General features: G+C 37.3%; 1 protein-coding gene across 1 annotated transcript; it reads right to left on the reverse strand.

Moving 5' to 3' along the window:
* Positions 1–12,321: 12,321 nt before the first annotated feature.
* LOC107813984 ((R)-linalool synthase TPS5, chloroplastic) lies at positions 12,322–17,425 on the reverse strand. Its single transcript, XM_075248575.1, is given in 8 exon segments — positions 12,322–12,871; positions 12,994–13,242; positions 13,618–13,756; positions 13,863–14,081; positions 14,177–14,561; positions 16,534–16,599; positions 16,685–16,943; positions 17,065–17,425. Coding segments are annotated over 8 exon segments (1,875 nt in total). The 5' UTR covers positions 17,323–17,425; the 3' UTR covers positions 12,322–12,571.
* Between the last annotated feature and the right edge of the window lie 481 nt (positions 17,426–17,906).

A 17,906-nucleotide genomic window follows, 5' to 3' on the forward strand; every position in this document is an offset into this window, starting at 1 on the left:
TACCAAAATTTGCATGCAAGTCTTAAATGACATTACGAAACTATTCCCAATCTCGGAATTCAATTCGGACCTCCATTACTCCAAAACCTACTCCAAACCAAATTTAAAGAACTTTAAACCTTAAAATAGTTAATTTTCACTATTAAGCACCAAAACGCTCCCGGATAATCCAAAATCCGATCCGAATATATTCCCAAGTCCGAAATCATCATACGAACCTATTAGAACCATTAAATCCCGATTCCGAGGTCGTTTTCATAAAATGTTGACCGAAATCAAACTTGGCATTTTAAAGCCAACTTAAGGAACCAAATGTTTCGATTTCAACCCGAACACTTTCAAATCTCGAACCAACCATCCCCGCAAGTCATAAATCAATAAAAGCACATTCGGGGAGTTTTATTTTAGGGAACGGGATTTTAAAAGTTAAAATGACCGGTTGGGTCATTGCATTAAGAGAAAAGAGGGAGACTTTTGAAACTTGTGGTCTTAAAAGCTTAAAGGGTAAAAGCTTTGTGGAGCCATGATATTTGTGTAGTTATAAAAGTTTCTCATTAAGGATAAAATGGAAAGTTTAAAGTTGAATTATTTTCAATTATAAAAAAATTTCATTCTTTTTTAAACGGACTAATAAGGATAGTGTATCATCTAAATTGAAATGAAGGGAGTACGTCCTAGTACTGATAAATAATTCAATCCTTTAAGAAATACAAAAATCTGAAGTTTGAAATTATATTCTTACATCTTTAATTTCACCGGTTTCCATTTTCTTGACTTGATTAATTTCGAGAAAAATTCTATTACTATATGGAAACTTATAGCATGTTTGGCCAAGCTTTTATTTGGGCCAAAAGTATTTTTTTGATCAAAAGCACTTTTGGCCAAAAGTTGAGTCGTTTGGTCAAGCTTTTAGATGGAAAAAAGTGCTTTTGAGGAGAAGCAGAAGCAGTTTTTGAGAAGCAGAAAAAAGTAGCTTTTCTCCAAAAGCACTTTTCTGAGAAATATTTTTGAGAAAAAATACACTTAGAAGCAGTTTTCAAAAGCTTGGTCAAACACTAATTATTGCTCAAAAGCGCTTTTCAAATTAATTAGTCAAACACAAACTGTTTCTCACCAAAAGCACTTTTTTGAAAAGTACTTTTGAGAAAAATACTTCTCAAAATAAGCTGATTTTAGAAGATTGGCCAAACATGCTATTAATGGGTGACTCTTGACATTAAGTGCATGACTCTGTGCTTTTGCTAGGGTTAAGGTCCAGAGGCCTACCTATATATTAGAATCCATAACATGAAAATATGGACCAGGGGAACGTAATGCCTAACCTAGTTTAATTACAAAGACGAACGTAGGAATTTTTGTAAGCGGTATCGAAGTTTTATATAAGAACGGGAATAATAACTTTAGTATATTATTTTTGTTGAGTCTTAAGTTATAAAAAGTCCTGAATTAAATTTTACTTCATCACGATTTTTAACCACATATATTCTCTCAAATATTTGCAAAAAAACGTGCTAGTCAAGGTTCACACCTCTTTCATCATGATTTTTAACCACATATATTCTCTCAAATAGTTGCAAAAAAACGTGCTAGTCAAGGTTCACACCTCTAACCTCTTAGAACAAAATCAAGCGCATAACCAATGTGCCAAGAGATAATTCATGTCAATTGGTGTTATTTTTTCCTACGTATCCGCTTTCTCACAATATTAATGCATATATTTAGTAAAATAATTGACGAACTCACACAGCACAACGGGCGAGAAGAGCCAAGCCCAACCATTACAGTCAGGAGACGCGTGGGCGTGACGTCCTGGAAGCGGACTAAATGTGCATCCACCCTTGATTATAAGTTAGGCATACCTAAAACAACATGCGGTGAAATTGTATGGTACTTCAATAGGAAATTAAAATTTGACGGCCTAGGGAAGCTGGAAAAAAGGCCGGAAAAATTAATTTTTTGTTACATGGCAAGTCATACTTATGTGAGGGTCTTTATTATTGGGGCTTTTGCATCTACACCCGGTTTTGGGGTTACAATTGAACCTATACTCACTTTGTAAAAAAGTTTGCAAGCGTACCCATTTTACAATCAACTCTAGACTTATCGGGTCTGAAGTTAAAAAAAATAGTCTGAAGTAAAAAAATTACATTTCAAATGTACTTAAACCCAAATAGGTCTGAAGTGCAACCAATGATTTCATGCACTTAAGGCTAATAAGTTTGAAGTGAAAAATTGCACTTCAGATGCACTTAATGCCAGTAAGTATGAAGTGAAAAATTGCATGCACTTAAGGACAAAAAGTCTGAAGTGCAACAAATGTTTTCATTCACTTAAGGCCAATAAGTCTGAAGTGAAAATTTGCACATCAGATGCACTTAAGGCTAAATAGGTCTGAAGTGTAACCAATGGTTTCATGCACTTAAAGGCCAATAAGTCTGAAGTAAAAAATTGCACTTCAGATGCACTTAAGGCCAAAAGGTCTGAAGTGCAACAAACGTTTTGCTACACTTAAGGCCAATAAGTCTGAAGTAAAAAATTACACTTCAGATGCACTTAAGGCCAAAAGGTCTAAAGTGCAACAAACGTTTTGCTATACTTAAGGCCAATAAGTCTTAAATGAAAAATTACACTTTAGATGCACTTGAGGCCAAAAGGTCTAAGTGCAACCAACGTTTTTATGCACTTAAAACCAAATAGGCCTGAAGTACAAATTTTCCAGAAATAGAAATTTGTTCTTCGAATTATAATAATCCAATATACGATTTAATATCTAAATCCACTCCAAATGAGCTCAAATTTGAAACATAACCTCCAAATATCATCAGGAACAAACTTCAATCATCAATTTGTCAAAACAACAATAAATCTAATGAACCTATTTTGCAATTAAGAAAAAGAAGAAGAAGAAACCCTAAGCAATAGTAAAAAATAAAGCGTCATAACAGCTCACCATTGTAAAACATCATACACTATATTACAATATGTTTACAACCACCATATAAAATCATTGTTACCCGAAGAAGGAGAAGAAGGAGGAGAAGAGGAGGAGGAGGAGGAGAAAGAGGCCTGAAGTTGTTTAAAAAGTTGGTACAAGTTAATTTTTTTTAAAAACATTGGGTATAAGTTAAATTTGGACGACCAAATAGGGTGCCCCATGTAATGTTTACTTATTACTTGACAACGTGAACTCATTGATCCCATGTGCTTACTAGCTTTAAGAGATAAAACTAAATTAAGTAAGCTTTAAGAGATAAAACTAAATTGTTAGACTGTATAAGATCAAGGAAAGAGACAATTTGTATTATTTCTCACTGTAGGTTTGATATATAGTACTCCTGTATACATATAAGTTTTGACCCATCCCGAAATTTCACACAATTTTAGTGCTTAGAAATTGTTTTTAGTTCTAATATTGTTATTTTGTCTATTTTGAATTTTTAGCTCTATTTTCTCGTAAAATTAATACTACAAAAATATTTTTCTTTATTTTAGCTAATAGGAATTTTATCTAGTTGCTTTTAATTTATCTTACCTTCCATGAGATTAAAATTTCTTCAATGTAGCTTATTCTCCTTTCCTTTTTCTATTTTTATTTTTACTCTAGATAACTAGTATTTTTGTCTAGCTATTTATATCTAAAAGAAAGTAAACAAAAAAAAGAAGAGAAGAACGAAAAAAAAATAAATAAATAAATAAAAAAAAATTCAGAAGTTAAGCAATTAAGGATCACTAACTTTTGTCTTTCTAATTAAATCAACTTGATAGCATAGACAATTTAGCTTTATAGTATTTACGTTGCTTGGGTTGGTTATTTAATAGGTAAGAATTTTAGTTTAATTTTAATTTACACCAAAAAGAAAAAGGAAAATTCACACAAAGCCTGTTTGGACATAAAATTTGATGGAAGATTTTTCCAAAAAAAATTTACTTTTTTTCGAAATCAGCGTTTGTTCATACAATTTCCAATTTTCACTTGAAAATTTATTTTGGAAATTTTCGAATATTTGAAAAACTGCAAAAAACCGTTTTCCAAAATTTTCACTCAAATCACTCACAAAACTTCAAAATTGTGTTATTTTTAAAATTTTATGAGTGATTTGAATAAAAATTTTGAAAATCGATTTTTTACCGTTTTTCAAATTTTGGAAAATTTCCATGAATGAAATGATTTCGGAAAAAGTAAAATTTTTTGCTTTTAGTTTGATTCCTTCCCATCTTTTGCTCCAACAAACTCACGTGACAGGGGCATAAAACAATTCACACGCCTGAGAGTTGGATAGAATTCACTCGGCATTTCACGTCTTTGGGACCACACGGTTTTGGCTGGGAATTTTGTTTCTTCCTCACCAAGCACTCAATTTAAGTATCATACACAGAACACAATATGTGGAGCACATTGAAAGTACAGCGCTAGCTGAAACTGAAAGTAAGATCTGGAGACATGGTGCATACCATCACCACTCTTCTTTCTCCTTTTTTTTTTTTTAGCTTCTCTTTCATTTCGGTAAGACCCCCACCCCAACCCACCACCACCTACCCCACCCGTCTTCTTTTCCTCTCTCTACTGCTTTCTTCTTCTTCCCCGTTACTCCCCTCCCCCTTTTTTGCTCCTTTTTTTTTTTTTTTTTTTTGGCTTTTCAGATCTGCCCCCCCCCCCCCCTCTTTTGTATATTTTCCTTTTCTTCTTCTCCTTTCTTTCTCTTCCCTATACGTCGTCTCTTCCACCCCCGTCCCCCTATTTTTTGGCGCACTGATCATTCCGGATTGATTTGATGTGTTTCGGCACAAGATATAGCATTTAAAAGTTCAAAGTTCATAAATTTTGATTTGAGGTGTGATTCGTAATTTTGATATCGTTTGATGTGATTTGAGGGCTCGAGCAGGTTCATGTTATGTATTGGGACTGGTTGGTATGCTCAGACAGGGTTTCGAGTGGCTAGGGTGAGTTTCGGGGTGGTTTCGGATCATTTCTAGGCCATTTTTAGTTGCTGGTTTTTGTCCACAGAGGTATGCATCGCGATCGCGGACAAACGATCGCGATTGCGAAGAGCAATTTTGTTGTTTGGGGACTGTGAATTGCGATCGCGGGAGCCTTTTCGCGATCGCGTAGAGGAAACTCCTGCCGCACTGACCCGATTTTGTAAGCTCGTATCTCGCAATCTATAAAGAATTTGGAGATGATCCAAAATTAAAAGTTGTAGCTCTTTGTGTCTAGTTTTCAGAAAGGTAAACTGTTTATCATTTGGAGTTGTGTACAAAAAGTTATTGTAGATAAACTACAGGCTGTCCGGGAAGAGTTCGGAAATATCTGTTACATTGGGTTGCCTTTGGAAGCTTGTATCTCAAAATATATAAGGAATTGGAGATGAGAAATAAATGAAAGTTATAGACCTTGGAATCTAATTTTCAGAAAGTTAAACCATTCATCATTTGGAGTTTTGTACAAAACGTTATGACGGATTGAAGCGATTTTTGAGGCGATTTTCACCATATGGATTGGGGTAAGTGTTATATATCCTAAATTATTTATATTTCATGAATCTATGATTATATTCATCGTTTAATTCATATTTTAATGGAAGAAATCAGGATTTTTGTAAACATCTTCCAAAAACGAAAATTTAAGATTTGAAGGTCGAGTTGTTATTAGAATTCGATAAAATTGGTAAGGTTGAACTCGTATTGAATGGGTGTTCGGATTTCATGAAAATTATGCCGGGTTCCGAGGGGCGGGCCCCGCGTTGACATTTTGGAATAAATTTTTAAGTCGACGTATTATTATCCGGAATTATTTTTGGTGAATTTTAATAAAGTTATACAATTAATTTGGATAGATTTGAGCGGTCCGGAGGTCAATTCAAGCAAGAAGGCAGCGACGGTGGCGGCTGAGACAATTTTCCGGCGAGCCTTGGGCAAAGTGGGCGGGAACTTCCAACATAGCTGTTGTGGACAACACCTTTCTCGGCACTCGTGGTGACTTCAGGTTCTATTGTTCTTGCTTTGAATTTACTATTTTGCTCGCGGGAGTTGGTACCTCCCGTTTTCCAGTTTTCCTTTGTTGTGTGAGTTAAATTGCTGGCATCTTACCTCGTACTACTTTATTTACCGTATTAGTTTTCATGTTGTTGCAACTTGTATTCTTCTCGTTTGGTCTGTTGCCTTGTGTGATAGTGATTCCCCTTACTCTGTCGTACGTATAGTGGCTGTGGTCTGGGATGGTCGAGTGAGGTCATGTCTTCGGGGGAACAGGGGGTGGGGCAGGATTTAGAGGGTGGGGAGGGAGGCAATGGAGGTAAAGGGAACAAGAGTGGCTGTAGATTGAGAATTGGGTCGTGGAACGTAGGTACATTGACGGGTAAATCTATAGAGTTGGTGAAGATCCTGCAGAAGAGGAGGGTCAATATAGCGTGTGTCCAAGAGACAAGGTGGGTAGGGTCGAAGGCGAGGGATGTGGACGGGTATAAACTTTGGTACTCAGGAGTCCAGAAAGGTAAGAATGGAGTAGGCATCCTGGTGGATAGGGAACTTAGAGAGTCTGTAGTTGAGGTTAGACGAGTGAATGATAGATTGATGATTATTAAGTTGGTGGTTGGAGAGTGCACCCTTAACATCGTTAGCGCCTATGCGCCGCATGTGGGCCTAGATGAGGAGGTTAAACGGCGCTTCTGTGAAGGGTTAGATGAGATTGTGCGCCAGGTTCCGCCTGCTGAGAAGCTGTTCATATGAGGGGATTTCAATGGTCATATTAGGTCGACCGCAAGTGGTTATGGCGAGGTGCATGGAGGATTTGGTTTTGGGGAGAAGAACGGAGGAGGTACATCGTTGTTGGACTTCGCTAAGGCTTTTGGGTTGGTGATTGCAAACTCTAGCTTTCGGAAGAGGGAAGGGCATTTGGTTACTTTTCAAAATGCGGTGGCGAAGACCCAGATTGACTATCTCCTCCTTAGGAGGTGTGACAGAGGGTTGTGCAAGGATTGTAAGGTGATTCCGGGTGAGATACTCGCGACGCAGCATAGGCTCTTGGTGATGGACGTTGGTATTAAGTTGAAGAGGAGGAAAAGGTCTACTCGAGGAAGATTGAGAATCAAGTGGGGAGCCTTAACTAAGGATAAAGCCCAAGCGTTGGAGGGGCGTTTGTTGGCTCTGGGAGCTTGGAGGAGAAGTGGTGACGTGAGCACTATGTGGTCAGCGATAGCAGACTGTATTAGGGAGGCTGCGAGAGAGGTGTTAGGGGTCTCGACGGGCGTCTCTGGTGGGCACAAAGGAGACTGGTGGTGGAATGAAGTGGTCCAAGGTAAAGTTGAAGCAAAGAAGGTGGCGTACCTGAAGTTAGTAGGGAGCATAAGTGAAGAGGAGAGGCGAGTGTGCATGGAGAGGTATAAGGCAGCTAGGAAGGAGGCTAAGCTGGCGGTCACAGAGGCTAAGATTGCGGGCTATGATCGTATGTACGAGGAATTGGGGAAAAAAGGTGGGGAGAAGAAGTTATTCCGGCTAGCCAAGTTGAGGGAGAGGAAGGCTCGGGATTTGGACTAAGTGAGATGCATCAAGGACGAAAATGGTAGAGTATTGATGGAAGATGCCCAGATTAAGAGGAGATGACAGACTTACTTTCATAAACTTCTGAATGAAGAAGGGGATCGGGATATTGTGCTAGGCGAATTGGAGCATTCCGAGAGTCACCGTGACTTTGGGTACTGCAGGCGTATCGAGGTTGAGGAGGTCGTGGGAGCTATGCGTAAGATGAGTAGGGGCAGAGCGACCGGTCCAGACGAGATTCCGGTGGAATTTTGGAAGTGTGTGGGGAGAGCAGGTTTGGAGTGGTTGACTAGGTTGTTTAATAGTATTTTTGAGGGGAAGAAGATGCCGGATGAGTGGAGGTGGAGTATGGTAGTTCCATTGTATAAGAACAAATGTGATATCCAGAGTTGTAACAATTATAGGAGTATCAAATTACTGAGTCATACCATGAAAGTGTGGGAGAGGGTGGTTGAAGCGAGGGTGAGGATGACAGTGTCTGTATCCGACACCCAGTTCGGGTTCATGCCGGGTCGTTCGACTACAGAAGCTATACACCTTGTTAGAGGGTTGGTGGAACTATATAGAGATAGGAAGAAGGATTTGCACATGGTGTTTATTGACCTAGAGAAAGCGTATGACAAGGTTCCTAGAGAAATTCTCTGGAGATGCCTGGAGGCAAAAGGTGTGTCGGTTCCGTACATTATGGAGATTAAGGACATGCATGATGGGGCTAAGACCCGGGCTAGGACAGTAGGAGGCGACTCTGAGCATTTTCCGGTTGTAATGGGGTTACATCAAGGTTCTGCGCTCAGTCCGTTCTTATTCGCCCTGGTGATGGACGCGTTAACAAACCATATTCAAGGGGATGTGTCATGGTGCATGTTATTCGCCGATGACATATTTCTGATTGATGAGTCGCGAATCGGTGTTAACGAGAGGCTGGAGGTTTGGAGACAGGTACTTGAGTCTAAGGGTTTGAAGCTGAGCAGGACGAAGACGGAGTACCTGGAGTGTAAGTTTAGCGTTGAGCCAAAGGAAGTGGGCGTGGATGTGAGGCTTGATTCGCAGGTCATCCCGAGTAGAGGCAGCTTCAAGTACCTTGGTTCGGTTATCTAGGGGGGAGGGGAGATCGACGAGGATATCACACATCGTATTGGGGTAGGATAGATGAAGTGGAGGTTAGCATCTGGAGTCTTGTGTGACAAGAGAGTGCCACCGATAATCAAAGGTAAGTTTTATAAGGCGGTGGTTAGACCGGCTATGATGTATGGGGTTGAGTGTCGGCCCGTTAAGAACTCACATATCCAAAAGATGAAAGTAGCATAAATGAGGATGTTGCGGTGGATGTGCGGGCACACTAGGATAGATAAGATTAGGAATGGTGATATTCGGGAGAAGGTGCATGTGGCTCCCGTTGGTGACAAGATGCGGGAAGCGGGGCTTAGATGGTTCGGACATGTTTAGAGGAGAAGCCCAGATGCTCCGGTACGGAGGTGTGAGTAGCTGGTTGTGGAGGACACGAGAAGAGGCAGAGGGCGGCCTAAGAAGTATTGGGGAGAGGTGATCAGGCAGGATATGGCGAGGCTCCAGATTTATGAGGACATGACACTTGATAGGAAGATGTGGATGTCGAGTATTAGGGTTGTAGGTTAGGAGGTAGTTGAGTCGTGCCTTACTTCGTACCATTGTGGGACTAGCCATTTAGGGGTTTTGTCTAAGATAGCTAGTGGCAATGTTGTGGCTTACTATTTCGCCTTTTAGTGTATATCCTATTTACTAGCTATCGCTTTTGCTTTGCATCTTTCCTCTATATTTCACGGTGTTCCTATTTTTCTTATGATTGTTGTGGCGATACTAATATTTACTAATATTGTCTCCCTTTGCTTTGCATCTTTCTTCTGGATTTCATGGTATTCTTATTTATCCTATGAGTGTTGTTGTGATACTAATATTGTCTCCCTTTTTGTCCTTTTGTCTTTGTTTTTTTTTTGAGCCGAGGGTCTTTCGAAAACAACCTCTCTACTTCTTCGGGGTAGGGGTAAGGTCTGCGTATACACTACCCTCCCCAGACCCCATTAATGGAATTTTACTGAGTTGTTATTGTTGTTGTTGTACATAGAACACAATAGAACAGTGGAGAAATGAGGGGGAGAGGGACGTGAGAAAACAGAGGGAGAATGAACAGAGTAGGGCACGAAACAGAATAGAACAGTGGAGAAACGAGAGGGGACAATCGGAAAAACAGAGTGAGAACGGAAAAACAGAGTGAGAACGGACAGAAGGGGTTTTGGACAAAATCGAGGATTTCTCTTCTGATTTTCGGTTTTAATTTTCTTGTATAAAATTTATCAAAATAAAATTCTGTTTCCTCTCACTACAAAAATGGTTTAAGATTTGGATTTCTATGGTGTTGCGGAGACGGAGTTGATTTCGACTGTCCGTTTCCGAGTTCGAGGTCGTGGATAAAGGTTTTAGTCTCCTGGTTCATTTTCTCACTCAAATTCCGGTCGGAGTTCGGTGAGGTTTCCGGTGAGGCCTCCCAGTGGAGATCTTGTCCGCGATTCTGACGCTTGTGTTTCAAAGCTGCCGCACAATTAATCTTCAGATTCGTTTGAGGTCGATTTCTCATTTCCTTCTATTTCTTATTTGCTAAACAACATCATGCTCTTATTATTTCGTTAATCTATCATTGCTCTGTTTTTGAATGTCTTAGTAATATTTGCTTTTTGTTGATGATTATTGTTTGTACGTTGTTTAGTTTAAATATGTTTTGGATGGGTTTTTGATGGTTAAAGTGAGGTTTTGATTCCATGTTTCACTCTTCATTAAGAGATGATTGTTCAAGGCTTCAACAATAACAATAATAATAACAACCCAGTATAATTCTACTAGTGGGATCTAAGAAGAGTAGTGTATATGCAGACCTTACCCCTACCCTAGGGTAGGGAGGCTGTTTCCAATAGACCCTCGGCGTCTTTCCCTCCAAGAACTCCCCACCTTGCTCTTGGGATGACTCGAACTCACAACCTTTTGGTTGAAAGTGAAGGGTGCTTACCATCAGAGCAACCCACCTTGTCTATTCACAGTTACTATTTTGATGACAAAGAATTAATTTAACATAATTAAGTAAATCGATTGGAATTCTCGCTGCTTTTGAATACGCGGCTTTGTACATTTGGATGAAAAGTTGAATTTATCCTGTTAATTATTTCACTTTACTTGCTTGGGCCGTCAGGAGCATGTTTAGGCCCTTAAGAGCATGGGTAGGTAAATTTTAGGCCTTTTCTTTATTATATTCGAGGTGAGAGGTTGTCTCTTAGTTATTATTTTATCCGGGGAATATCCCGTAGTATATGTATTTGGAGGATGTGGCGAGCATCGTGGAGGAGCGTAGGTTAGTTTAGGATTTTTCTTTCCTTTTTTTTTATTAGGCGGGGACAACCTTAAACCTCTTTGTGTTTATTTTCTTTTGTGTGTTTACCTTAATTAGAGTACTCTTTAAAGCCAATTTGATCATGTACGCAACCGTACTAGTTACATGACTTGGGGAATGCCTAACACCTTCTTCCCGAGTCAAAAGAACCCCTTAATTGGAATCTACGGTGCAAACTAATTTTGGAATCTAAATGTGTTTTAGGAGGAAAATTCATTTTTTTAAAACAGTAACTTGGCACGCCGAAACCAAATGTCAATTGCCGACTCTAAAAAATCTTTTAAAACTCAATCTTTTGTCACTTTCCGTTTGAAAACCCTTTTGAACTTAAAAATCACTTTATATCTTTTAAAGAGGTAGTAAGGTAAAAAAGGGGTGTGAATTTTAGAGGACCAAATCAACGGTGGTCGGGTAGTGGTGCACCCATCCTCCTAAATTCTGGATCCGCCTATGCTCAAGCTATTGATATTTTAGTTAACCGTCGATGGACATGGTCTGACAGGCACGTCCAAGTTCATTAATTTACCAATTTACCCATAAATTGTGTTGGAGAAGAAAGTGAATATATTTTTAACCAATGACAGACTCTTTTCTATTGAGATAAATTAAAAGGGAATAACTTCATCTTCTTCCACTTCAAAAGAAGTTAATCTTTTAATGAGCTAATGAATAAAGAGTGGAGTTTGGGCACACGAAAATTGGGTTGATAGAGTTTTGCAAAGCAAAATTAAAATAATCCATGAAAAAACCCAGTTTTTGGCGTTACAGGAGCTATATCGCAGTTGGACGCACAAGATACAACACATCAGTCATAAAAATAATTGGGCAACAGAGGTGCCTTATGTTGAGATGCTGTTTTTTATTTTATTTTTGCGCAAGCATATGTTTAGAATCTTATTTTTTGATAATAGATGCAGTCAGAGGCGGATCTATGTATGGAATTGGGGGTGGCACGCCACCCGGTCGCACGCATAAAGTTTTATATAAGGAACAAGTGGCACCCAAATCGCAAAATGACTATAGGTGCCATGGTTGAAGTGCTGAAATTCCATGCACAACACTAGGGATCGAGGCTCTGTATATGCGTAGCCTTTCTTTTCTTTTTGTTAATTTCTCTCATTTTCTTCATCTTAAATGTTCACTTATCTTATACAATTCCAATTTTATTATTTATTTATATTATATATTTGCTTCCTTTATCTTTTTCTGAATGTTCGAATTTTATTTGGATGGATATAATCTAATGGTTTTCTTTTTTTATCCATATAATGTTATTTTATTAATTATAATTTTTTTTATAGTGATGCATCAAAGACATAATATAATATTAATTAGCTACATGTAGATGGAAGGGGTGTATCACATATTCGTTTATGCATAAAACACATTTTAAATTGGATTGACTAACTTCAAAATGGATCGAACCGAACCGAAGTAATTCAAAACGGATCGAATCGACTTAATGTACACCCAAGTTCAATCTTCTTCACTAGTGGTCGTTAATAGTGGCACCCGTAGCCATTAAATTCTGGATCCGCCTCTGAATACAGTACATAATAATTTTCATACACACTTAATATAATGAGAAAACTGTTTAGGGGCCGAAGTATTTGGGACCTCTTAATATAATGGAGTGATAGGCTCAAAAAGTATTTTGGAGATACTATTTTTAACTTCGCCATTTTGAATTCCATGCCCATCTCCATGCAAATACATGCAATGTGCTGTTCTTGCGATATTCTTTGTAATTTCGACGAATGCTTCAGAAAATAACGAGTTTTCCCTTTGAGTTGTGTTCATCCGTTCCCATGTCTCCTTAATACATAAACAGATGTGTTCTCTCGCCTCTTCTTCGGAAGCACCCTTTTCGTTCATGTAACACTAAATTGACTTAGGAACATCACCTCTCTTCAATTCATCCTGAATTAATTATAAAAATAAATAAATAAATAAATAAATGAGACACAAATATTGTTTATAATTATAAATCAGTAGTCGTATAAATTAATTTTATATGAGAGAATAAAGGTTTAAAAGCATACCGATGATGTCGCTAAATCATCGGCAAGACGAAAAATTGTAGCAGAGCAGCGAATTAAGTCAGGGTATTTGCTTAATGATTCCAATGCCTCTTTGGGAACTGGATTTGTGACGAGGAAAAATGCATGGACTAATACCATAGGAACTGCAATTGAGATCCATGCGTTGTCCATGTATTCTTTCAGAGTTGGCACATATCCACTGTAGTACCATCTTGCTTCTCGTATGAAAGATTTGCACAAATCTGCCCACTAATAACATGTCTCAAATAATTAGCAGTGCAAATAAATTGATTATTTTTTAAATTTGTAGTATTTTTTGTTGTTGGGTTGGGGGGGGGGGATGCAGAGGCAGAGACAGATGTCGCATGGGTTTAATAGGTTAGAGCATAACTATATATGTGAAATTTCAATAAGTTTTCAACGTATATTAAATTCTGAACCCATAATTTCAAAAATACAATTGGTTCTTATGATGAAAAGTTTAAATGTTGAACACATCAAATTTAAATACTGGATACGTCTCATGAGAGAATTAGAGGCGGTTTGGGAAGAGAGAACAATTGCTTGAAGAAATTAAGGGTACGTACTAAAAGAAGGAAAAATCTTAAGTAAAATGAATCATACAGATTTTGTAAGGTAGGGTACGGCGTCGATCCCTTGCTCTTTGAGAATCTCGTACTCCATTTCATTGGTAATATTGAAGAGTGCAAGGTAACATACTTTCATATAGTCTGGAAGTTGGTCTATCGCTTTTATCTCCCATCTGAATTTATATTATCAGATATCAAATTAATTTCACGTGACAAACACAAGGAGAAAGGTGATTAACTAGAGATATATATAACTGCTTTTTTTCAAAAGTAACTGACCTTTCAATAGCATCAGTGAAGACTTCCAACTCATCAAGAGTGCCATAAACATCATAAATATCATCTATTATTCCAACAAAAGCAATGACTTTTGTCAACATTCTTCGGAAGTAGCTGTGTGGAGGCTCAAATTCTATCCCCACTGCCCAAAACAAATTCTCCACCAGTCTATCCCTTGAAAATGACAACTTTTCTGCAAGGCATGTGCTCTTCCACCACCTTTACATGAAAATTAATGTTGAATGAGAAAAATTATAGGATAAAACTAAATCATCATATTTAACTTTTATCCACTTTAATAAAAGATATCTCACCTTGAGAGAATTCTCAAATCTTGTTGGTGTGCTGCTTGAACAATGTTGAAGTCCAACTTAGCAAGCTCGAGCAACATAGGATTAGCATCTGACATAATCTCGTAAATGCTTATATACCACTGTGTCTCTAATCTTGGCATCATCCAATGCCTAGGCAGTTCCAAGGCATGTTGCGCTAATGCGACCATTCGATTGTCTTTATGATCACAATGATTGCCTAGATAATTCTTTAGATGTGCCGCTGTGAATCTTGTTGCATATTTCAAAGTGGTTTCAGTTTCTGTAACGAGAAACGAAGCTTCATATAATTATAACAAACCTTTTGTGTCCTTACAAATATTTTCCTTGAGATTGTCATTTTCGTCCTTGAAGTCGTTGAATATGTCTAGAACACGAGAAAATATATATGATGGTCAAATCCTAGAAGGTTGACTTGATTAGATATTCTTTCAAACACATTGTATCTCCTAAATTATGTACACAAACAATTATTTTACATTCTTAAAGTAACTATTGCTTGTATGTATATATGTATGTCCCTACATTAACAATCAAACATGTAAAACAACTGTATGTGGCAACCTTCCACATTAACCAAAATTTGCTTTTAAGAAATACTGTTAACTAACCAATATCATAATGAAAGAAGATCAAAGATTGTCAAAAATTGTATTACTACGTACCTTGAGATATATGAAAATCATGTTCTCTGAAGAGTCTAAATTTCAAAGCTATGGCATATAATGAATCTCCAGTGGCTGCATTTAGGTGTATGCTCCTAAAAAATTTCATGATTTCAATTTTTGTTAACATGCTAAAACTACTAGAATGTAGCTCCTCTTAACATGCTATTTTTATTATATCAATTTTCCTTCTTGTTTCACTTTTTTTTTTCTTTCCCTTTGCTTTTTCCTTATTTTGGTCTTTTCTTTCTGTTTTATCTTTCTCCAGAAAATGATAATTTTCTCCAATCAATAAAGTAACTTTGTTAACTTTTCTTTGGTGTACTAAATGTAAAGCAGCAGAACAATGACAATGAAAAGGCACATGCTTTTGACAGAGGAAATACTGAAGAAAAATCCCAATTTGTGCTCTTATAGTGAACCTTCCCTAGATATCAGGCACGATTTATTAATATCAGTAATTCCCAAGCTTGGAAAAGAGGATGCTCTTATGGCCAGATAGAGGAATGGGCACAACCCAAGTCCACCAATACCCATTTAGTCTTTTGCACTAGAAGTGGCGTAGACATGCCCGGTGCGGATTTCCAGCTCATTAAGCTATTGGGTCTAAGCCCATCCGCTCAACGTCTAAATGATGTACCAACAAGGTTGCTTTGCCGGTGGCACCATCCTCAAAATAGCATGTTTAGCATGTTAAGAGGAGCTACATTCTCAATTTATTTGGGTGTAATTATTCTCATTAACCTACTCTATTTTGATTTTATCTTAATTCTAAATCTTGTAAGAAAATATTGCAGTAATGGAGTACCGCAAGTTCTGAGTAAACAAAATATCAGAACATGAAAGAAGTAAGAAATTAGTTTGGCAAATACATTACCTTGAGAGATATGAAAACCATGTTCTCTCAAGAGTCTAAATTTCAGAGCTGTGGCATATAATGAATCTCCTGTAGCTGCATTTAGGTTTATGTTGCTCAAAATTTGCATGATTTCATGCTTGAAGTGGTAACTAATTCCAAGTCTTTGTAAATTATCAATCAGCTCCAACTTCTCTAACTCTTGTGATCCCTCAGCCATTATCAACTTCTTCATTTCCTCCTTCAGTTTGTTAAAACGCTTCATATACTTCTCTCCCTACGCAACACATTTACAATTGATGATCAGCTACGTAATCTTTTGAATGATATTACAACGAATTAATTATGCATATAATTATATTGAATAACATGAATATGTGCTAAACAAATTATTTTACCGCATAATCATTGTGTATGGACTGAATATACTCAAAATCCCACATAGTAGGTTGGTAATTCCCTGAACGTCTAGTGGGATTTTGATCTGAAGATGAATTAGGGGTGCAAAATGAGAACAACTCTCATAAATATATAAAGATTAGTCACTTAAAAGATATATATCTAGTCACCTTGACAGGATTTTCAAATCTTCTTGATGTGTTGCTTGAACAATGTTGAAGTCTAACTTGGCCAGCTCGAGCAGAAGAGGATTAGCATTTGAAATATTCTCATAAATGTTGAGGTACCAACTTGTCTCAACTCTCAACATCATCCAATACAAAGGAAGTTTCAGTGCATGGCTCACTAATGCGACTGTCGGATTGTCTTGATTACTCCTATTATATTCATTCTTGAGATAATAATTCTGTAGATGTGACATTGCGAATCTTTACAGAGACTCTGCTTGAGGTTACCCTGCTCATCCTTGAAATCGTACAGTATATCTAAAACACAAGGAAGAAATTAAATAAAATGACCAAATATCATGTGCATGAAAGAAGAAGGAAATTGGTTTGGCAAAAACATTACCTTGAGAGATATGAAAACCATGTTCTCTCAAGAGTCTAAATTTCAGAGCTGTGGCGTATAATGAATCTCTTGTGGCTGAAGTGTGCTGGTTTATGTTGCTCAAAATTTGCATGATTTCATGCTTGAAGTGGTAACTAACTCCAAGCCTTTGTAAATTATCAATCAGCTCCAACTTCTCTAATTCTTGTGATCCCTCAGCCATTATCATCTTCTTCATTTCCTCCTTCAGTTTGTTAAAACGCTTCATATACTTCTCTCCCTACGCAACACATTTACAATTGATGATCAGCTGCGTAATCTTTTGAATGATATTACAACGAATTAATTATGCATATAATTATATTGAATAACATGAATATGTGCTAAACAAATTATTTTACCGCATAATCATTGTGTATGGACTGAATATACTCAAAATCCCACATAGTAGGTTGGTAATTCCCTGAACGTCTAGTGGGATTTTGATCTGAAGATGAAATAGCAGAGTACTGATTAGGTGATGGTTCAGTTTTGGTAGAGAGGCAGCTGGCTTTTGGCTTTCCTCGGCTGAAAGAGGAAATTAAAAAAGTAGATGACGGAGGTCTTTTGGAGGTGGCCATGTGTAGCATCCATACGTTGGTACATATTGCCACATCCATTATATTGATTCACTTCAATGTGTGGAGAGAATATATTTTTAGCCTAATGTTATCTAAATATATAGATTCATCTTTATAACAGGGAAAAAACTTACACATGCTTTTTGTGTCTCTCTTTATTTTGACACGGCAAATAGATAGAACTAAAAATAATAGCAAGTGGACGAATTAGGTAGTCTGTCTTTATAATTAGCATGGTACTATAAAAATAAACCTACCCTCTGAGTTTTCTTTCCACAAGGAAATCATTTCCCAATCCAAAATATATGTCAAATCCCTCAAATATATTTGACCTCTCTTTATCTTTTGGAAATTTCAGCAACATTTAATTGGAGTGATATTTGTTCCCTCAATTATACGAAATTTTCCAGTAAAGTCATCTTTCTTTCGTTTATAACAGAAAAATCACTTAACTGTGTTTTTAGCGCTCAGAAGGTCACTCAATTAAATTTCTCAAACTTTTCATTGTCAAATACCTATTTTACCCTTTAAATTATTAACTTTTATCTTCTTCTTTTTTTTTAACTTTTTTAATATTATAATTTTTGTCTCTCTTTAATCTACATTATGGACTTACCTATAGA

Source organism: Nicotiana tabacum, unplaced genomic scaffold, assembly GCF_000715075.1.
Source record: "Nicotiana tabacum cultivar K326 unplaced genomic scaffold, ASM71507v2 Un00001, whole genome shotgun sequence".
NCBI classification, from domain to species: Eukaryota; Viridiplantae; Streptophyta; class Magnoliopsida; order Solanales; family Solanaceae; genus Nicotiana; species Nicotiana tabacum.